The 22,605-nt window shown below is 53.1% G+C and overlaps 4 protein-coding genes across 4 annotated transcripts; 2 read left to right on the top strand and 2 right to left on the bottom strand.

Annotated features, from left to right (window-relative positions):
- Positions 1-2,317: 2,317 nt before the first annotated feature.
- On the bottom strand, positions 2,318-2,542 carry CTRU02_214178 (uncharacterized protein; the record flags this gene model as incomplete). The annotated part of the gene is made up of 1 exon (XM_036729496.1): positions 2,318-2,542. The coding sequence occupies one exon, from the start codon at positions 2,540-2,542 to the stop codon at positions 2,318-2,320; it is 225 nt and encodes a 74-aa protein (XP_036578667.1).
- A 4,076-nt stretch (positions 2,543-6,618) lies between these two features.
- Positions 6,619-7,151, top strand: CTRU02_214179 (uncharacterized protein; the record flags this gene model as incomplete). Its single annotated transcript, XM_036729498.1, has 2 exons — positions 6,619-6,843; positions 6,903-7,151. 2 exons carry the CDS (start codon positions 6,619-6,621, stop codon positions 7,149-7,151), a joined length of 474 nt encoding a protein of 157 aa, XP_036578669.1.
- A 5,619-nt stretch (positions 7,152-12,770) lies between these two features.
- CTRU02_214180 (zinc finger protein) lies at positions 12,771-16,199 on the bottom strand (the record flags this gene model as incomplete). Its single annotated transcript, XM_036729499.1, has 4 exons — positions 12,771-13,830; positions 13,899-15,492; positions 15,579-15,783; positions 15,870-16,199. 4 exons carry the CDS (start codon positions 16,197-16,199, stop codon positions 12,771-12,773), a joined length of 3,189 nt encoding a protein of 1,062 aa, XP_036578670.1.
- A 2,144-nt stretch (positions 16,200-18,343) lies between these two features.
- On the top strand, positions 18,344-22,045 carry CTRU02_214181 (DNA repair and recombination protein rad5c; the record flags this gene model as incomplete). Its single annotated transcript, XM_070206194.1, has 10 exons — positions 18,344-18,573; positions 18,604-18,973; positions 19,004-19,632; positions 19,726-19,827; positions 19,884-20,110; positions 20,176-20,209; positions 20,237-21,388; positions 21,457-21,642; positions 21,729-21,879; positions 21,953-22,045. The coding sequence occupies 10 exons, from the start codon at positions 18,344-18,346 to the stop codon at positions 22,043-22,045; spliced, it is 3,174 nt and encodes a 1,057-aa protein (XP_070060226.1).
- Between the last annotated feature and the right edge of the window lie 560 nt (positions 22,046-22,605).

Raw genomic sequence — 22,605 nt, forward strand, 5'->3', positions numbered from 1 at the left:
GATGAAGCATGGCTACTTCAGGCAAGGTACCTTGCCCAACTACGTACTGTGTAGGAAGGGCCAGGGAAGGTACGACTCGCACTAGTATCCGCACGCTAGAGGAAGCAGGGTCTGTCGGTCGGTCGGTGGGATGGGAGATTGATGGGAAAGAGGCAGGAGAGAGGCAAGACCAGAAAGAGGTACGATAGCACTATGGTAAGGTGACGGGAGGTGAGGCAAAGGTGGGCCCCCCATGTGCTTAGTTCGCCCCGGTTAGGCAAGGTCAGAGATACTTGGCATATGTACTCCGTGCACAGTGTGGCGGGTCTATTTGACTGGGAAGGCCATGTACCCTGCTTCTGCATTTAGCTTCTGTCTACAGATACCGCTGCTGCCCTGCCACTTTCGCTTTCCCAGGCAGAGAGAGCAGACACTGCCACCCGGTTTGCAAAAAAATCCGCACACTTTACCACTCTGCGGTACCAAAGTCCTATTATACGTACTATTCTCCCTGTAAGCCTATTCAACACTGCAACAACGAAACTTCACAAATACTTGTTAGGAATGCCAGCGGACTTTCCTGACTTTATCATCATTTTCTCTAATTTTTAGCGGCCAAAATACGCTGTCAAGGCCCTTCCAAAGTTGGGACACTGTTAGATGTGCGGGTTTTTATGCAAACCGGGTGACTGCCTGCTGCTTGCCCGGTCTGGCCTTTGTCACGGCTTCTGCCGTTCTCTCTTTCGGCTTCTTGCCCCCTGGTCTGGTCCTCTCTTCCTGCTGCTGCTGCTGCTGCTGCTGCTACTTGCTGGTCTAATCCCTCTCAGCACATATGACCAGGCTCTTGCTGGGCTATGTCGTAATTGGGGGGGCTCCTTGTCACGAGGAAGACAAGACGAAACTTGGATCGGTAATGAATGCTGCCTTGGGTGAAATATGACAGGACAAGGCATGAACGAAAGATGAGCTACTATTAGGAGCTTCAGGCAAGGGCATCTGAACAAACGGTCTGGAGCAGGGACAGGCAATATTTGACCAGTACCAAGAGCCGTACGGAAACAAATTTGGTCTTACAAGTAAGTCCAGTCCAGTGTAGGTCACTTGACTTGTCTTGCTTTCGCCTAGTAGGGTTCCTGCGTTCCATCTTGTCTGGAATTCCAGTAGGCTCGCTCTCACAGTACACTCAATCTCAACTCTGTGCTCTGCCCTCCCCTGCCTTTAGTTGCTCTCGGTGTACCATGGCATTGCTCTAGCTCTCTGCTTTCTCTCCCATCCCGCTTTCATGTCACAAGGCTGGAGCCGCGGACGAGCTAACTCCCAGAAGAGACTGGTCAGGGGGCTTTGAGAACAAGGGGAGGCTGGTTGGGGGAACCGTTGGACGCTGCAAACGACAGAGCAACCAAGACCTCGAAATGGGGCAGCGCGGAATCAGGCGGTTAAAGCCTGAACGAAGCCTGTTCTACCATAGTACTGCACAGGGGGCTGCTGGGACTGGCCCCAGAAGGGGGGGCAGGGAACATGGACTTGCTCGCCCTCTCTTTCTCCAGACTCTGGAGATAGCCATGGATACGACCGACCTCTACGTAATCGGGTCGACGTGAGGTCCCTGTGCGCAAAAGGGTCTGTTCTCTCGTGTACACTAAATGTTGGGGCTGGCAAGGGAAGGGAAGATGGAAGTCAGAGGGTGATGCCGATGAAGACATGTACTAGTAACACATGCAGGGCCTTTTTTTTCTCCAGTAACAAGACAGGGCCTTCTATGTCTGTGCCGTAGCTAATCGTCTTGACCCGATGGCAAGATAGACATGCAACATCTGTATCGGGTGGTCGGACATTTCGGCACCAAGACGGAAGGGGACCCGACGCAAGAGCCTCGAGGAGCTTATTTGACCCGATGCGACTGCTATATGTAAGAAGAAATGAAGCAGGACGAGACGGAAATCATATGGCAAGACAAACTTTGGCTTTCAGTGGTGGGCATGAAGCTGTGACTATTAAATGCCAACCAGCCATCCTGGGCTTTTGAGCCTCTGCGTTTAGGGATCTAGGATCATCGTCAATGTGTTGGCCTGTACACCGGTTGGCCACGCAAACGCAAAACGCTGAAGCAAACGCAAACGCAAGCCCTACATTTCATTATTGATCCGCTGTTATAATGATGCATTTAATTCACCGTGTGATGTTTACATTAAATACGATGTCTTCGATTCACAAGTCCCTTCATAACGAAGAGGAAGAAGGAGAAGAAGAAAAAGGGAGAGCGAAATAACTAAATACAGATGTCGCTACCTCGAGCTTTGAGATGTCTTCCTTGGTTTCCGCACGGAGCCATAGGTATTTATTTGTACCCACTTTGCAAGTACATGGAAAAGCAGCGTCGTCCGCGTCCAGTCGTATCACTCGACTTGCCAAGCCTATCGTTGGCTGGCTTTTCGGGTGGGTTAAATGGAGCATCCCGCCAGTTGCTTCCTGGGCCTGGGGTTGTTCCAAAGGCAAGCCAAGCCTGGCTCGGGCCATCGTCCGCTGTGAAATTGAGTTTCCCGCTGGCGCTCAGCTGGGACATGATCCGGAACAAAGACGGTGTGTGAGATGCCAGGGCAGTGTGAACGTGGTAGCCACGGTCAGAGTATGAGCCAGTCTTGTCGCACACATACCATACGCGTACGTTTTACACGCATGGGCAACCCTAAAGTATCGAGGGCGAGGGAGAGCAGAAGTACGGTGTATGTAGGTATTTTTCAGATGGCTGGCTCGTGTCCCATTATGCGCCGGACACTGTATGCTTGACCGACATACATCATCTCAGTTTAATTGTGCGTGGGTATGTTCAACATTCTACAAGCCTTACCAACGGCTCCTTATCGGGAAAAAAGCAAAAACGACAATCACGAGAGGGCGCAGAATCAAACTACTTGATAGAGAAGAAACCCCCACTGGTTTACTTGGCGCAATTGAACGTAACTGGAAGCAAGTTATTGTGGTGGCCGTAGTCGGTCCTCTTCCCAATTGCTTTGGCTAGCTCTAGCCAATGATTGTTGATCAAAAGCTCATAGCAGCAGATTGAAGACCGATAGCCGGAGGCAGGGCCTGGAGCTGGTTGTTCCAGGGGTTCGAAGAAGACGAGCACTGCTACTGCAGCTGAGAAAAAAAAAAAAAAGAAACTGCCAATTCCAGTGGCTGCGACTGAGACGCCTGGAAGATGATGGGCTCGGGTACTTGAATGCTCAAGAGTGCCGATCAGGGTTCTCCGTATCCAGCACGGTGCCTCGTTGGCAGCCAGGTTAGGTAGGTACATCGTGGTTCTGCACCGCCAGAGGGAGCAATTGGGCTTCGGGCCAAAGCAGCCAACATTGAAGTTATTGATGGTCAAAATGGAAGCTCGGGTAAGCAGGAGAGGAAATCGTTTATCCGCCGCATCATCACACGTTGAGCAAAGTCGTTGACGTCGATTATACCCTTCATGGCAATCATTAATACAAGCGCCCTAGTAGAGAGCTTCGAGAACTTGGGTCGGGTGAGTCTGGCAGACTAAGGAAAAGACACTACTGTAGGGTGTCATCGAGGCGGTAAGTTGAGGTCAGTTCGGCTAGGTTTGTGTACACAGTACCAGCGGATGGATATCGAAGGGATACGCAGACTGTGAACTGGCAGGCCACCGACAGGGTCGAGCCGTGGCCCTTCTGCTACGTAGTATGGTCGAGGACAAGGGGGGAGAGACCGAGGGCTGGCTGGAATGAAATATGTTGGTCCTGGGGTGGTGTGGTATCTGCTGGCTGTTTTTGCTGCACTGCTATGTATGTGGCCATGATGCTCGGATTGCTTGCGTCTGCTTATTGCTAGCCTGCAGCATGCGAGCAGAAACGGGCGAGATGCAGACGACTGCAGCAGTGCGTCGGGTATCTGAAGGTCGAACCGACGTCAAAGTCCCCACCGGTGGTGTTTCGGCATGTCTGATTTGGTGGGAGAGAGGCTGTCCTGTGTCTAGATAATAACGCACAACAGGGCCCATAGGCGCGTGTGGTTCGCCCCATGGGCGGCTTAGGTCGGGCATGGGGCCTGACAATACATAGTAAGGGCAAGAGACACGCATAAGGTGAGAGATAATGGGCACTCGGCAGACATGACATTACCTTAGATGATACAGTAGCGGTAGAACCACGGGAGACGACATGGCCAGCCCGGGGGCGTTGATGTGGGAGGATGCCGTAATCAGAATGAGTCGATCGATTTGCGACGTGGAGCCCTCTGTTGGGGCAGGGGGGGCGTTGTCGTGAGCTGGTTCCTGAATGGTTGGATGACCACCCGGCGCCCTGCCTTTTACATTTTAGCGCTGCTGCAGGAAGCTGCGAGCCTGCACCTCGAGTGCAAGCCAAAACCAAAACCAAAAAATAGAAATAAAAATAAAAATAATGGGAAGGAGCCAGCCAATGCACAGCACAACTAACCCAAGGCAAAGGTAGAGAAGGCACGGCCACTCATCATCTCAGGTTCCCCAACGATGTAAGGCGCAGGCACTGCAGCAATAGAAACGGCAGAAGAAGCAGGAGTAGCAGGTGCAGTGAGGCTTCTTTGCGGTGCAGGCTGTCTGCTGCTCGTCACAGCAGGCAGTCACAACCGTGAGTGATAGCTCAGTAGTGCAGGTGTGAGGAAGGTACGACCACATAGCCTGCCATGTACAGTGCGGCAAGCTGCCTTCCCTGTGTGGGATGAGAGTTAATAGTACTCAGTACAGCTAGCTATCGTCTGTAGGAAGCAACAACCTGCCTGCTGGACCCCTGTTGCCTTGTTTCTCGGGCCTTCCTCTTCGCCCCGTCTCCAGACTGGAGCTCTTCCTCCTCCACACCACCGTCACCGTTCCCGACCACAATTCATCCTAGTGTACAGAGCGGTGATGCGATGTCACCCAACGCCGCTCAAAGCGACGGAGTCTCCCTCACACGGTCCAGGTGCATATCCAGGCCCGAGATCCACTTCTCGCCGCAGGTCCCTGTCACCATATCTCCATCATCATCGCACGTCGCCACAACCGTTGTAACTGCAACAACCACCACCAGTTCTTCAACCAGGCTGGCCTAGGACATGGAGATCAACCCAGCCCCAGCACGATCTGGTTCGACAAGCGCCCACAACGGAGCCTAGCCCGGCCCAGCGTGTGGTCCAAGTCCACCCCAAGACAACAAATGCATCTGCCATGCCACTTCTAGATATCCGTATTATGCGGCGGAAATCAAACTTGGCTTTGCACTGCTGAATTGCGTGCGCCCCTCATGCATCATGGACAGTTTGCAGTGCGCAGTGTAAGGGTGCTTCCGGACACGGGTGCACAGGCACCAATTACTTACTTGACTTCATCTCAACTCACATCACTCAGCTTGGCGATGTAGCAGTTCTCAATCAATAGGGATATCGACGAGATGACGAAACCTCCCGAGGAGAAACTCTCCAACCTGATTCAAATCACAGCCACGTTAGCCTAGCTTTCATTTCTCTTCAGCTTCTGCTGACTGAACTTTATGTTCCTCTCGTTTATTAATCTTTAACCGTTTGCTCTCCTTCTTTTCAAACGTCAGGGCTCCTTCTGACACCAGGTGCTGTCGCATTTGGACCTGGGAGATCCTGCGACCGTCACCCGACGGCCACGGTACCCGGACACGGCCCGTCGTTGACTTATGATCACTTATCAACGCCCTCCAACAATGACCTCGTCTAGCAAATGATCCAAGTCCTTCGCACATGAAGTCCGGCCTTGCCTCGCTATCTATGGATAACTCAGGGGCGCGAAGCACTGACGCCACGCCTATCTCCGCCTAGCTGCAGAGGCCCACATGCGGTCGCCGCCCGTTGTACGTCAATGGCACAGACGGAAAGACAGACAGACAGACAGACAACCCTTAGACACGGAGCTAGGCATGCCAGAAATCCATGGGACTTATTCGGCGAAGCAATGAAGAGTCACACGGAGCTAGCGGGGCATCCTTTGGTGACACCCGCGATCCAGATTCATCTACTCTACAAGAAGATTCGTCACGGCGTCAGATCTACTTATCTACGCGTTTATCAGGGAACTGCGAGAAACGCTAGGCAAAGAGCCAAACCCATTAGACACAGATTCATGCTTGCTGCCATTATACATGACTTTGGCGGCTCTTGGGGTTCTGAGGAAGCACAGCCAGCTGATTTCCTCAGCGTAACATGTTGCTGCGAGCTAAGTTGCATGCCCCAGGTAGGTAGTGGACCCATGCAAGGAAAAACACTATTGGAAAACGCATAGTCAACTCGTCTAAGAAACCGGTGCATTTCTGATTAGAATCGATCAAATCACATACGAGAGGGAAAGAACAGAAAGTAGATACAAAATTTACCCAAAAAAAAAAAAAAAAAGGAGAGGGAATAAACCCTCGCGGAATGCGCCTAGTGCTAATGCACGTACACGTACATTGGCTACTTGACATTGAGAACTTTTGCGGCCGTTCTCAAAGCCAAAATAAAACTTCCGATCAGTACTCTATTAATAACGCCCTTTAACACTCGAAGAATACATATCAAATCGAGACCCATCAGAGCCCCGACGATCGCATCCATCCGTCTTGATCCCGGAGACGCAAGCTGGCAGGATAGGACCCATATGAGGCATTGGCAATGGTGTACCTCCAGACAGTGCTATTCATCTCACCGAGCTCACTGTGCTTTGGTTCAAAGACAAGGATTGGAGGTCTAGCCTGCACACCTTCACACGCTGCTGTTACGTCGGTGGGGTTGCAAACCAGAATTGGACGACGGGAAAGCGCAATGATCCCTATCTGCAAGTCAATGGGTAGAGAGGCTTGGCTATCATCTCTCGTGGTCCAACAGCGAATCGCCCAGGTGGGCTTTTGTGGCCCCCCCAGGAACCCTCGCAATAGCTAACCTCCTGTTAACGACAGGTCATGCCGGGGGGAAGCCCGTCCTTCTCCATGTGCTGGCAGGGCTCGTTCTACGCGCGGTTTCCGGTGGATCGTAAGACCTCAAAGCTCGACGATGCTAATGCTGCCAGCAACAGACTTCTCCAAACTCTCTGTTCGGAGCTCGGTTACCTTGCCCGCCTTGTCTGGTTTGCGAGATTGGAAGGCCCGTCGCTCTGCATCACCCAGCCCACAACGTTGAAACGAATCTTGCTGCCATCCCAGCAATAGAAACGGCTGGGCATCCAGACATAGACGCCGACGATGCCGCCAATATCTTGACAGCGCCCGCGCTACACAACACCACCGTCTTTGCCCACAACAACGCCCGGACCGATCAGGGCACCGCAGCAAGGCTAGCGATATGGGGTATCAACGGCTCAACATGGCACCCCTGTTCCATACACCCTCGTCAGCTGTCCTTGTGACCTTCGTTCAACACTTGTCACCTCAGGGATTCGGCGTCATTGAAACAACGGCTTACCTAAGGCACCGGACATTTTCCCCCCTTTCGCCTCCGGCAAGACGCAAGCCCAACCCCAGCCAGCATTGTTCTGAGTAAATCTAGCGTGGCATTTTTGGTTTGTCTAGCCCGCGTCTCTTATATTCTGGGAGCTGATGAAGCAAGCATGCATCTATAGCACCGGGTGCACACAAAGTGTTTTAGCCATTTCGGTGGCGCCCTCTAGTTCATCAATGATTTTTACACTATCCATCATGGGATACCGCTGCCGCTCCTCTATCTCAGACATCAAGCTTCACCGAGCGACTGGGTCCGGGGTTCTTAGTGAGAAGACGGTGAGCGTTACCACACTGTGGCACACTGGCAACGACGGCAAAAATGCCTAATTAGTGCCTCTAACCACCTCGTCAACGGTAGGAAGGTGTCCCTCCACTTCCATGAACGGATGCCATTAGTCCGGCCATTTGAATCCAGATGCCACACTCGACAAGTCTTGAACAGCAACGTGTTTGACAGCGGATCCCATCCGTTGCGTTCAATATAATTTTCAGATTGCATACTATATCTTGACACTGGCTGATCAATCACACGTTCGGCCTTCCTTGCGACAACGCATGACCATTGCTTATTTGGCCATGAATTTGTATGTGTGTTTCGCTCATTGATTTGGAGACGTATGGGTAGATTCGATACATCACGATGCGTGAGCTCTCGCACGCTTCTTGAGTGCCTGGTCCTAACGGGCGGCGAGCATGAAAACATTTCAGCACGCACCAACCACTAATCGCGGCAGCGTGTGGGGATGTTAAGGTCGGTGGAACGACTGCAAGGGTTCTGTGGTGTGGTCGCCGTCCTCGCATGTCAGCTTCAACGAATCCCAATGATGGCTCTCCGCGAGCAGCTTCCGCCTAAGAACTGGGAAAGCTTGCGCAGCAACGCCCACTCATATTCCGCAGGCTTTAGAGATTACAATTCCACGTTTCTTTTGCACCTTGGGCACTAGCCGGAAGATTTGGTTTTGTGTTCAACGGGCCAAAGCATCGAACGACTTGCCAGGCACTTTCTGCATCCTGCGACGCCACAACATCGGCCAGAGCAGATGACAGCGGGTTGCTGGCTAGACCTGAGCTTGTTCCGGGAAACGGAGAATAGGCGCTGCAGGAGAGACCTAATTCCTTTCGGCAAAGGATAAACTGGTCGAATCAGTGTCTGTACGACATAGCTTCGCTGCTCGGCACTGTTGAACTTCTCCAACTTTTCCCCGAACTACTCTAATCGAGTAACAGCGGACATTATCCTAGCCGCAGGCCGGAAATGTAACTGCTTTACTGCAACCATACCCCAGCATCGAAGGATACCTCCCCTGGATGCTGCGTTCCATCCTCCTCTGTGTTTCTTAACAAAGATTCGTTCGGCTTGCAGAACGATCCACCATGGATGCACTTTTTGAATGAGAATCAAGCTGCGTGTCTCCAGTCAATTTTGTACTCCGAGGAATGCAACAACGCAAATACATCTTGTCCGCCGAGATACTGGGCCCACTGCGTCTTCTGCAACCGACTGCAGCTGCTTGAATAGGGCCATTCCATTTGTCTTAGCCGGTGCTCTTTTGTCGATCCACACTGATATTGTGCTGGCCTGTCACCAAGACCGAGGGGCATTATTGGGGCTGTGCAGAGGGATGTCCATCTAGTAACGTCGCCCATCCAACAACTTACTGAGATGGTCTGTCGGCCACTACCCCCGGTTGAGCGGCAGACGGGATGGAAACTGCCTTTCTGCCCGGCCGATTTAGATTTAATTGTCATGTGTTCGTTGACCTATCATGTCAACGTTGACCGGCTGCCTCAAAAACGGATAGCGTCGAGCATCGGTGACAATTTAGCGACCGCAGCTCTCGTTCCTGGAGCTGGTCTTCCTTCCCACCCTCCACTCCTGCTCTTCTCTGTTGTCCTCCTCCACGTTTTTGAACCCTGCATGGCAGCTAGGGTCACGGACATACACACACACACACACACACACACACGCACACACACATGGACGATGGATGGGAGGGAGGGGAGCATTCGTTATCCGGATTGAACAAGCTTGCCCCATTGGTTCAAGTTTGGTGAGCAAGGCTCACACGGTACGGCAAAGTATCAAGGCGCAAAGAATGCTTCTCCAACTATGCGAGCAGCTAGTTATCCCAGTCCCGAATGCTGGTCTCCAACGCCTACCCCAAATCGACCGTGCCAGTAAATTCACTTCAACGCTATCGAATGAAAGGGGGCTAAAGAGTGTATTCGTTCCTCAAATGTAGCCGGCCGTGATCCCCGGGCGTGGGCACCTGACACCCCAATCGTATGAACCCCGGGCGGGCGCCATCCTTGTCTACCCCAGACTTTTTTTGGTCTGTTCTCAGACCAGCCAACGCCTTGCAAGCATCTTCGGGAATTGGGGGAAGGCAATTTCGGTCTCGTTGTTGCGTGACGATCAATCCCTTCGGCTCTGTTGCTACTCCAGTCAGTTTGTCCAATTGGGCCCGAGAATAGGTGCTATAAAGATGGATGCACACCACGGAACGTGGCTGGGATCGGATACAAGTCCTGGTGGTGTTCCCTGTTGTCCTTCTTCGCCGCTTGCTTGGCCTCTGGAGCTCATGCCTTCGGGGAACCTCAGAGGCGCTGTCAACGCCGCCTGCCTGCATGCTTATGCTGCTTATTCCCCAGCGTAACGCATATTGGGTTTCGTGACGGTGACGTAGGTGTCTCCGGGTTCGCCCCAGGGTCGGGTTTTTCGACCATGTTTTCAATCATCGTGGCCTGGGGTTGCAGTTTCGTTTCGCCTCTAGTTAGTCAGGGCCGATGTGGTGTATCTAATCATGGAACCGTCTAATGAGAGGCGAGGGAAACCGAACCAAAAGTTTCGTCACAGCTTACAGTTGCCTTCCTGGTTCGATCAAGATCCACTTTTGAAGACATCCAGTCGGACCCAGCCCACTCCTGTTACATTACGAAGTCAACTTGTCGCACTAGCGTCAAGCCCAACTCCTGCAGCACCCTCGTTTTCTCAGGGAGCGAGAACGGCAGTGAACTGTTGGCATTAGAAATCCGAAATATGGAACCGATATGCGGATGCCGGCGGTTGCCCCGACGGAGCATGGACTAGCCAAAGTGCCGTCTGTTCCGCTTGTCTCAAGGCAGACCCTAACCGCCGAGCGCCATGGCCTCCGTATCCGTTGCAGCGGGTCCCGGTTTGCTTGGCTACAACAACTTCGACTGTGCTACGAGTGCAAACCGAGTAGGAGAGCCAGATGAGGCGGGAAGTAAGCAACTACGAGCACATGGTTGAAAAAAACGGGCTGCGTGGAATTGCGTTGTGGTGGTGCTTATCCGATGGCTTGGCCCATCGTCACAACCGGCCACACCAGGTAGAGCTCCTCATGCGGGCCAACAGCTTGGTCTCATCGTGTGGGCGTCATTCAGGAGATGACAGCCAACTGCAATACTCCTCTGCTGCACTACCACCACGCACAGTGAAGAAGTTCGCTTCAATTTGAGTGCTACCTTCGTCACCGTCGTCACTGTCGTCACTCATTGCAGCTGTACATGGATCGTTTACGAGTTCTTCAATGCTCATCTTTATGTTGAGATACACTCGCCACATTGGTCGGCTAAAACAGCAACGGTTGTAGATAATCTGTATTCGCCACAGTCGATATCATTCGTTCTTTTTGCCCAGTTAACGCATTTATTTCTGGGCAAAAACACGTAGTGGCTTAATTGCACGTCCCGGCCCACACACACACGTCCACACAAAGGATGCACCCGCCAGTGATCATACCATGCTACGGATACTTGTTCCTCGCTGTTGCTAGCAAAGACACTAAAGGGCCTGGCGCCTATGTCACGCAGGAAAGCTGGGAGGCCGCTTGCCTATGGAACCTCTAGAAATCGCTAAACCGGGCCTGGCGCATACATAGGGGACCGCCACTAATCCCCCATTTCCTGCACCATGCCCCAAGAGACATCGTCGTCATTGGTCCCCTGCTTATGCTGCCAATTACCGTTCCTGGAATCGAATGCCTCGCAACGTCCGCTTAACCACGCCACCTTGAGTCATGGTGGCTGGCCTTTGTTCTAGCCTTTGAGTTTTTGGAGAGGACGGTTCTTCAGGGGAGGGCGGAGAATATCCCGCAGACTAACATCTGCCGCTGGATAGGTAAAGAATGAACGACCTGGCAACATGACGTCCAAGCTGTTCGCCGCAACTTCCAGCCTCAAATTTCCATGTGTCACTTGTTGGCCCCAACAGCTGTAGCTCCTTGAACCCCACGACCGAGTCCTGACTACTGTCTATTAGTGTGGGCTCTCTTTCATCTTGGCCTGGGCAAAATGTGACTCGGTCAGGAAGTGTTGGCAAGCGGACAGCCGCTCTACCGATGGAAAATAATTCCGGCCGTCGCCGCTGGCCATGAGTGTATATGTTCACCGGCTTCGGTTGTCGATCGGTGCCGATCCTACGGGGGTTTTGTTTTGTCTTGGAAATAAGTTCGGCACTACGGTATTAACTCGGCCACAATGTGCCACGGTATATGCAGCTGTGGCATTTGTGTGACCTGATTAGAGCGCGGCGCAGGCGAAGCGAGTGCCAGGGTCCTCGTCTTCGATCTCGCATCTTGGTTCAGTTGATCATCGGATATTATCGGTAGTTGGGGTTCAACAAAATTCTGGATTGGCCTGGCCACCCGCTGATCGGTATGGCGGCGATCTGTGGTCTTTGCGGGTCTGAACTGCAACGACACTGAAGCATCATGAATGGTGAGATGGTCAATTTGCGAGCGTCTGTCCTTGAGGTCATATCACTATTGTAGTGCTTTGCTTGATACTGAGACTAGTACAGACAATTACCATTGTTTGCCAATGTCACCAGCTATGGTTCTCATATCAGGATATGCGCGTAGGAATTAGAGCTTGTGATTTATGAAATATGTTTTCAACTACTTTAAAGTCAAACATTGTTTAGCATAACGGTTAAATGCTCTCCTTGGCTCCGGCCATGTTCAACAATCAAGGTAGTTCCGTCGATGGGCACAGTTTCAATGTTAGACGACTCATCACGTCGGCACCGCCAGGTAACTCTCTAAACGGCAGCACCATTCAGGCGGTGATACCGTGTCCGTGTCAGTCTGTATGATATCAAATAAATGCAAGAGTCTATTATAACATATTATTGATATACCCAATTTACACCGTTTGAAAGCCCAATCCAAGCCGAGGGGCTCAAGGCCAGCCTACGTGTAGTTTAAATAACCCTTTCCTGATTACCCAAACTCCAAACTCCAAACACCAAATGCAAAATCCACCGAAAACCCGATTAGATACATGACACGAACCGAAAAGAAATCATGCGCGGTTCCGCGTATGAATCCTCTCGTGCCTCCTGCAGTCGTTCAACCTCGCGAAGGCCTTTCCGCAGTGGGAGCACGCGTAGGGCCTCTCGCCAAAGTGGCTCCTCTCGTGGCCCTTGAGGTTGATGTTGCGCGTGAAGCTCTTTTGGCAAATGTTGCACTGGAACTTGGCCGACTCGACGCGCCTGCTCATCTGCAGGAACGCCGAGGGCGCGTCGCTGTGCTCCGGGTGGTAGTTGCGCACGTGCCGCTGGCGGTCCTTGTTGGAGGAGAAGCCGACGGGCGCGAAGCCGCACCTCTCCTCGAGCGGGCACGGGTACGGCCTGTCGTGGCGGTTCTGGTGGCCGTCGCGGTCCTTTTTGTTGTCGAAGCCGTGGTGGAAGAACTTGCAGAGCGTCCGCGAGCACTTGAACATGTTGGGGCCGTAGTAGTCCTGCATCGTGTCCTCGTTCGTCGTCCGCCGCGAGGGCTTGTGGTAGTCCCTCTCGATGAGGGCGCGGTGGGCTTTCAGGGCGGCGTCGAGGCGGGGGATGCCTACCTTGTTGCGCTCCTCCGAGGACGCGTCCTGGTGCTGGCAGATGTGGCCCCAGAGGCGGAGGAGAAGCGGGTAGAAGGGGAGGGTTTGGAACTTGTCGATGTCGGCGCGCGGGACGTCGGCGGCGGCGGCGGCGGCGGTTGCTTCGGGGAGCGGTTTGATGTCGGCGTCGTGGGCCGAGATGAACTTGGCGAGGGCCAGAGTCAGCGCCGCGGTGTGGTCTGTGGTGGTGGTCGTATGATGGTATGGCGCGTGGAAGTGGGCGGAGGCGGCGGCGGCGGTGTTGTTGGCGTCCGGGAAGACGTCGCGGCAACCTTGGATTAGTGTTATGATGTGCTTGTACCATTGGGACATTGCGTAGTCCTGGAACGAGAAGTAGCCCTCCAGGATGTCCTTTCGGCGCTCCGCTTCGCTGTAGTCGTCGGCGACGAAGCAGCGGAGGGAGAGGTAGCGCAGGCAGAGGATGGCGAGGTCGCATTGGACCGCTTTTGCGTCAATGTCTTTGGTCTGGACGAGGTATCTGTTGTGTCTTGTTAGCGCATCGAAAAAGAGGTAAGATTGGGAGAGGGGTAAGGTGACGGGACTCACTCTTTGGCTGTCGAGTGTATGAGTCGGATGTTATCCCCCGGTAGGATCTGGACCAGAGATCCCAGAATGTCGGTGATGTCTGCGCGAATCATCTTGAGATCGAAGTCGATGACCTCGGCCTCGGGGTCGAAGGACAAGATGGCTTGGATCTCGTGCCATTTCAAGGGCCGGTGGGCGCAGATGAGCCAGCCGAGGAGGAGCTTGGCTTTTGCCCAATGCGCAGGGCCCTTTTTGAGGAGTCTATCTTTGAGGGTGCCCAGGAGCTTTCCGTACATATCCTTGAGTTCACGTGGAAGCATTCCTGGTTTTACGTTGTCGAGGAGATCCGACTTGGTGTCCTGCTCGAGGAGGTACTCCATGGCGAGATGCGCATACAGGAATAGACCTAGCTGCTCGTTAGTTTGGACGTCATACTCCTTGGGGATGATAAAACTTTTACCGTCGCTCCTGGCCGAGATCTTGTCTTCGATGTCTTGCTTCTCCCACTCGGACAGGTTGAAGCCTCTTCTTTCGCCTTCCTTGGGGTTCAGCATCCTGTTCACATACCGCCGGATATCCTCCTTGTTGTCCTTGGGATCGAGCTTGACCTCCCCAGATTCGGCCTCGATACCATACTTTGTCATGAACTTGGTGACATCCTTGGCCGTCTGCGTCATGAACAGCACGCGCAGCTGGCCCTGGCTGGTGCCGTCGCGCGCGCTGACCTCCTCGGTGAACCACTTCACGGCCTGCTGGATCTCGGTGGCCTTACACTCGTCTAAGCCGTCTATGATGACGTACTGCCGTGAGTTACTCTCGAAGAACACGTCCATTAGCGCCTGTGCGACATCCGAGTTGGAGAGGATCGAGCCGCCGCTGGTTGTCATTTTATCTTCGCAGAGCGGGAGAATGGCTAGGTTGCCGTTCATGCGGCTCGCGTCTTCGTCGGGGGGTTCCTCGTCGGGATTGGGTATGACGGCGGCGTCAACCAGTTGGTGCAGGATCCCCCTGAGAATACCGAGATAGGTGTCCAGATCTTGATCGCCCTCCTGGCAGTAAAAGTAGCACACCTGGGCGGTCTTTGGCACCTCCCGCCCCTTCTCCGCAAGTTTGCGTAAATGGTCCACGACCAGCGACGAGAGTATCGTCTTGCCCATGCCCCTGGCTCCGTGGAGCCAGATGGCCGACCACTCCGGTATGTCCTCCTTCATCCAATTGGACACGGCGTCGTGCTGCTTCCACAGCCACGTCCCGTTTTCGGGACACGGCTTACGGATTTCCTCGAATTGGAGGTGGAGCATCTCCGTCTTGTTAGGTGCCGCGATCCATTTTATAATCTTGTCTTTTTGTTCGGCTTTGCGGGTGGCTTCTGACCGTCTGAACTTCCTCCAGGCATCGTCGTAGTCGTAGCGGTACTGGTGGAACTTGCGCATGTCGCCGTCGGACATGCTGGTCGGCTCGGCGCCGAACCCGGAATCTGTGCGGCTTGCATACACATCGCGGAAGGGGTAGCCGAGCTCCTGGATGATGGTGCAATGAAGCTTGAGAGTTTTGGAGAGGTGGTCGAAGGTTGAGTCGAGATCTCTCCAGGTTGCTCTGTGAAGTTTGGGCCATACTGGAGGGCATCTCATATTAGTCCCGAAAACAATTGGTAGGTGTATTTCTCTCTCTCTCTCTCTCTGTGTGTGTGTGTGTACTTACATGAGGGATCTCGGGAAAAGAGCTTGTATGCTATAGTGTGGAATTCGAGAACATCTCGGTAGATGTGCACCAGACACAACCTAGTCTCTCGGGAAGACTGGGACTGGAATAGCTGTATGTAGTCGGCCAGAGGAGGAATCTGGAGGCCTAGACGTTGATAAACGTCAAGTATATGGTCAAACGCTTTCTCGTTGGTGTTCGTAGTCTAAGGCTCCAAACGTTAGTATTTGACGGAGTCGGCGACAGTTGAGATCACCAATGAGAATGTCGCCAGGAAATAACACGACTCACCTGGAATAAGTATCTCATTGGGCCCCAGATGCAAGCCATGACACTCTTCACATGCTCGAAGCCCAGCTCCGTCAAAACAGTCTGAAGGGATCTCATGCCATTGAGAAACATGTGAAGCCGGTTAAGGTTCACCAATGTCCTCGTCTGTTGCTGTTTCTGCTGCATGAGTTTAAGGTCGCTGAGGACAAGCTCCTCTCTGCTGGCTGCAAAGTCCTTGGCGTCGTTGGTATTGAGAATGGCCTTGAACTTGTCGGCTGCGTCAATGAGGGCACCGGCTTCCGGTCCGAAGTGGAGGCCGGGCGGCCGGGTGCCGTCGGTAAACTCGGGCATGGCGTCTGCCGGTGGGATCCCGGAAGTTTAGTTCTAGTTAGGGGTACTCGGGGGTCCGTGGATACCGCTACGAGTTTGCCGCGCTTTGTTTACGCTTGTTTCGGTTCAGTTCACCAGCCAACACGGCAAAAGACTCAATTGTTGAATCATGACAAAAGAAAGTAGGGAGTGAACATGAGAGAAAGAAACTAAGCATGAGAAACGGAGACGGTCTGAGCGAACCCGCAACGGGAGCTTCCGAGCAGTCGACATCATTGAGGCTGATGCATCACAAGAAAAAAAAAAGAGGCAGCCAGTCAGGCGGTATTGGCATCCCACTGTTACCCCGTCCGAGCAACCCCTGCATCCCAGAGTTGAGGACACGAGGAGGGCCATTTGGGAGTTGATGGTGTTGCTGACCCGCCTTGGTGACAGGGGTAGATGGAGGAGCCACACAGCAATCAACAGGGGGGGAGGTAAAGGGAGGCCATGAGGCGCTAGGCAGCCTATGCACTGCCACTTCGTCACTCTCCACGTATTATACCATGTATCCGTAATCCGTAGACGACGTTAGCGGCTTGTGTGATGTGTTAGTGTATTGTACACCAATTCTGGTGGTCCACAAGCCACATCACTGCTCAGTCGACCACCCCTGATGGGGCTGACTGGGGGGGCCATCAAGAACGCAGTACGATGCAGCAGCCCCCCTGCTCAGTCGGCCATGGCTTTACGAGTTGATACGCAAGCCTGATTCGGGAATTTGCGACCTTCCCCTCCCCCCGCCGGACGCCTTATGAGGGGTACTAGATGATCTGTGAGGAATTGGAGATCTCAGGCGATGTAATGTGAGTGAGTGATTGAGGGGAGGGGAGGGGGGTGCTATTTGGTCCTATTTCTGCAGTGTACTTTTCTAGGGTCATTGGGTAGTTTCTAGGTCCTTTAACGTCCAATCCGGGTCGATTCTACCAACGACAAGGAGGTTTTTATCTCTTTACTATGAATTACTATGAGTTACTATGAATTACTGTGAGATTCTCTGATATCTTTACTATTTTCTGGTCCATAGAGTGGGTATTAACGGTGTTGAGCGTAACAACTCAACAGGTTATACTCTCAAGCATTCAAATCCACAACTCACCTGCATAGACATATACAGATACGAGTACCTAAACAGACAAATGCCTCATCATTCTCCAATGGAAACAATGACGACAATTCAATACATCTTCACACTGCTACGTCATCCCCAGTTTCCTCGGAGCCCTCTCCGAACTATCCACGCGAAACAAGCATCGGCAGGTGGGAACTCCCCCATCATGAGGCTCTTGATTCCCCAGGTCGGAGGACACCGAAGTCACGCTGTAGCACCGCGAAGCTCTGTGGCGGAGCCCCTAGGAGGTCCCGACGGTGAGAGGGCGGACCGGGGTTAGGGGCTAGGGTTAGTAGGGTTTTTGGCCCCCCCCCCCCGCTGCGGCACCTCGGGGAGGCGGTGCAAACATGACCACCACAGCGCGGGAAAGTGGAAAAAACCCCCCATACTGCTGCGGTCCCTCCCAGCGGCACTGGCTTAGCGGACCGCCAAACGTGACCGGTGGTTCGTGGTTCGCACGAGCCCGATGGTCGCTAATGGGGCTCTGGTGTTAATGCTTGCTCGCTGGTTGGGCCCTGGAAGGGGGGAGCCCTGTAGAGTGAGCCCTGGAAGGGAATGTGGTCCTGCATTACGTTCCTGACAGGCACAGCGCATTCGGAGTGCACGACGCTAACCTGGCACGCTATCTGGGGGAAAGACGCTAACTAACGCTTGCTCTGCTTGCTGTTTATGCTCTTCTCGTTGGATATCGTCCGCGAACTGCGCCTCACGATTTTGAGCGATAATGCATAGTTGGAGATGGCCGCCTTCGATGCCTCACGTCACCGGGTTCATTATGTGGTCAAAAGTGGTTCGCCAAAATCCTTTTCTATCCTTCCCGGCCGAGCCTGGTTGATCTTCTGTCTCTTTTTCCGGGTGTGATCTACAAGCTCAAAGCACTGGCTGCAAAGGGGAATTATTTGTCTGATAGGAGAAGAAGAAGAAGAAGGTCTTCGTGTTGAACATGAACATCGTAAACCCCGTCCAAGGACATCACCAACATACCACGGGTCAGGCATACCCGTCATCAACCAGTATGTCCCTCAAACGCCTTCTAAACGACGTAGACGACGACAGTCAATACCCCGATCCGTCCTTCATCTCACCCCACGGCTCCATCTCAGGGTCTTCGTATCATAGCGCGGACGACTACTCCGGTAGCCACCCTCGCCAAACCCAGTTCCAGGGCTTGGATTACCCACAAGAAGACCCCATTCTCCAAGACCATTCGTCTCTGGGCGACGTCTTTAACAACATCCTCTTCAACTATGAAACCCCTAGCTATGACAGCTCCAACTATGACATCGCCGACCCGCTGGCGAGCTTGAACCTGGGCCTCGGCGCCGAAGATGCTCATTACAACTTGGAGCTTGAGCTGGAGAGATGGGGGAGGATGGCCTCTCCGGCTGCCTCGTACACCTCGCATCAGTCTCCCTCACCCGGTTCCGGTTCCGGTTCGGGGTCATCGCAAGATTCTCTCCCTGCCACTCATTCTCCTTCACTTGCCCCCGAGTCCGTCGTTACCGGCTCAGATTCGTGCTCGTCGACTGGAGATGACGATGTCGACAAGGTTTGCTACGGCATGGTATGCACAACGTCTCCTTCACCCTTTTTTCTGTTTTTGATGCACTTTCCTATGTTCTCCTCAACCGCACCCGTGAACACATCAAACTCACGATAGTACCACTACTACTAGCTTTACAATGTCGATGTCAAGTTGATCGGTGACATGAATGACATTGACACCACTCTCAACGAAGCCCATCACGCAGCCGCCACTCCGGGCAAGACAAAACATCAACGATTCACCTTATCCGAGCGACAAGAACATGTTCTCCTTTCCTTCCGAGACAATACCGACTTTGGATACCTGCGCTCCGGTCCCGGCAAGACCCTCTCGCCGCTCCTAGCCAAGAGATTCGTCGACTTCGAGCCCATCGCTCCGATACAGGAACTCCGAGAGGTTATCGGGTGTGCCAAGAAGTCGGTCGAGGCCATGGTCAAGGTCGACATCAACATCTACGGCCCACGGAGCGCGGCCCAGCTTGTCGGTGACACGCTCTCCAACGGAAAGCTCTGGTTGCAGACGCCGACGCATCCTCGCAAGGACGTCGAATACGAGAATCCTCATCTCTTGCCGCTTGACGGCGTTGAGGAGTTGACGGTACAGGAGGTCAGACAAGTCAATGCCGGAGGGCCAGCGAGGAGGCAACCGCGCGAGGAGAACCTGAGAAAGATGATGATGGAGGTCTATGACTCGCTGAAGAAGACTCGGCATTTGGATAAGGTTGAGGGAGGCAAGGGACTCAAGAATGACCTTTTGATGTGCGTTCTCTCTCCGTGGTCTTTTTCTTTCTTTTTCTTTTTTTTTTCATTTTTTTTTTTTCATGGTGTTGGATATATACTGACTTACATCAGACATCAAAAAGAAGCCCTGGGATTCATGTTACAGAGAGAGTCGGGCAACATTGAGGAACGGTATCGACTCTGGGAACAGGTCAAAGTCGATGGCAGCGACTGGTTTGTCTCTACCAGCTTTGATGCTTCTGAGGATCACGATGGCTGACTAGAAATAGGTATCGCCACAGAATCACCAAGATTAAGCAGCGCACCCGACCCGACGAGAAAGGCGGCGGTATCCTGGCCGACGAGATGGGCATGGGAAAGTCCTTGTCCATACTCTCGCTCATTGTCAAGACTCTGGAAAACGGCCAAGCATGGGCGGAACAAGAGAACAACAGCGACGAAAAAATCAAGGATGTTAGCTATTCCGGCGCGACGCTGATAGTGGTTTCTTCTGCTCGTGAGTAATGATCGCCCGGTACACAGGTACACCATGTAGTTTGACAAAATGCTGACCTGCAACAGTACTCATTTACAACTGGCTAGATGAAGTCGACAAGTGCGTTTCCTCCCATAATCAAATCCAAAAGTCACCGAAGCTAACCCTCGATAGACACGTGGAAGGCAACTTAAAGTCAATCAAGTACCACGGCCCCGGACGAGAGAAGGATATTGACACTATCAAGAACTCCCAAATAGTCGTAACAACATATAACACCTTATCCGCAGAGTTTCAACAAAAGTCGTCCATCCTCCATAAAATCGGATGGTACCGAGTGGTCCTCGACGAAGCTCACATCATCCGTCGCCCAGCCACAAAGTTCTACCTCGCCTGCAAAGAACTGCACGCCAACTCCCGCTGGTGCCTCACCGGCACCCCGATCCAGAACAAGCTGTCCGACATTGGCGCCCTCTTCGCCTTCATCCGCGCCAAGCCCTTCAACGAACCCGCCAAGTTCCGAAAGTACATCGAGGTGCCCTTCGAACAGAACGATGCGGACCCGCAAAAGGTCAAGGAACGCCTCATCATCCTCCTGGAGTCCCTCTGCCTCCGTCGGACAAAGGATCTCCTCAAGCTCCCCGGCCTCACGGAGGTCACGAAAGAGCTGGAGTTCAGCCGGGAGGAGCGCGAGCAGTACGACAAAACGAAGAACATCCTCATGCGCACGATCAAACAAAAGGTGGGCGAAGTCGAAAAGAGCTCCAAGTTCGGTCTGTTCCAGGCGAACCTGCAGATGCGCATCCTCTGCAACCACGGCACGTTCCAGAAGCCGTTCTCTTGGCACCGACGCGCGTACCGGCTCGACGAGCGCGAGGCCGTCGTGAGCGCCCTGGGCCAGAACGTGGAGATTACGTGCAGCGGCTGCCACCAACCCATGCCCATCATCAACTCCAGCAAGGTGATGAACGAGTTCGAGGAGCAGTGCGCGCACGTCTTCTGCTCCGACTGCCTCGACGAGTCGGTCTACTCAGCGGGTCCCACGAACGGGCAGAGGCGGCATTGTCCCGTGTGCGAGAACTGGATGAGGGCCGCCAGGGCACAGCGGGCTCTGCCGTCCGGCGTTCCGGTTGTGAGGGTCGACGGGCCGGGAAGTTCCAGCGACGTCGAGATGGACGACGTGTCGGGTCAGATGGCTTCCAAAAAGCATGAGGAGAATTACTTCAACCAGACGGGGCATTCGACCAAGATGCAGGCGTTGATTCAAGATGTCAAGGAGGATCTCTGGGACACCAAGAGGTACGATATTGAGACAGCAGTGCAAAATTTAATATCTAATTTGGGCTTCTTACTAAAACATCGTACAGCATCATCTTTTCCTGCTGGACCAGGACGCTTCACTTGGTTGCCAGCCACTTGACTGAAGCCGGGGTTGATTTCCTCCGCATCGACGGCGACTGCTCGCTCTCCCAGAGACAGGCCATGCTCAAGGAGTTTGCCAAGAGCAACAGGCAGAGGGTCCTAATAATGACCACCGGCACAGGAGCTTTCGGGTGAGTCTTTTTCTTTTTTTTTTTTTTTTTTTTTTTTTTGTCTCCGAACCGTCTCGGGGGGCTGTTTACTAACAGACGTCGGACAGCCTCAACCTCACCTGCGCGAACCGCGTCTTCATCGTCGAGCTGCAGTGGAACCCCAGCGTCGAGAACCAGGCGATTGCTCGAGCCATCCGGTTCGGCCAGGGGAAGAAGGTGCTTGTCACCAGATATGTCATCAAGGACACGGTAGAAGTGGTATGTGATAGAACCCGGGGGAGCACCAAAATTCTCTTAGAAACGTCGGGCTTTACTAACAATCTGCCCACAGGAAATGAGCTCCCAGCAGAACGTCAAAAAGAATCTTGCATTGATTGGATTTGATGAGAATTACGATGTTGAAATGGACGAGTCCAACGACTAAAATCACGACATACGAGGGCGTTTGGAACGGTGGAAAGGATTCCCAGGAAAGGAAGAACAAAAAAAGAAGGAAAGGAAAGAAAAGAAAGAAAGGATGTTATTTTAAGGCTATCCTGACGCGATATGGCTGGTTTCACACGAACGACTTGTTTTTTTTTTTTTTGGATTAATAGTTGCGACGGGTTGGTGAGTTGATCTTGCACTTGACGCTTGACAATACCCCTATAACAATTGAGTTGTTCTCTTTCTCGCTCACCAACATACCACACTTCACATTCATCCGCATCACTGCCCCGAGTTTCCTTGTTCTTTCTCACTTGCGCCTATGCCCTGTTTTGCATCCCCCCGGGCTGCATACCCAAAAATGTCATGCCCAATCGTGACAATGATAAAGTAACCCTCCCTCCCCCAAAGTCCCTTTCCCCGCCGGCTGCCTGGCCGTACGCCCTGTTTCGGCATTCGTGCATATTAGCCTGGTTGCCTTCCTGCAGGCAGACTACTCATGACAGGGGGGAGAGCAAAAAGGGGGGGGGCTCGATCAGCCAGCCTCCGGCCCCCAAA

The sequence above is a fragment of the Colletotrichum truncatum genome (assembly GCF_014235925.2).
Source record: "Colletotrichum truncatum strain CMES1059 chromosome Unknown Contig_0010, whole genome shotgun sequence".
Lineage (NCBI taxonomy): Eukaryota > Fungi > Ascomycota > Sordariomycetes > Glomerellales > Glomerellaceae > Colletotrichum > Colletotrichum truncatum.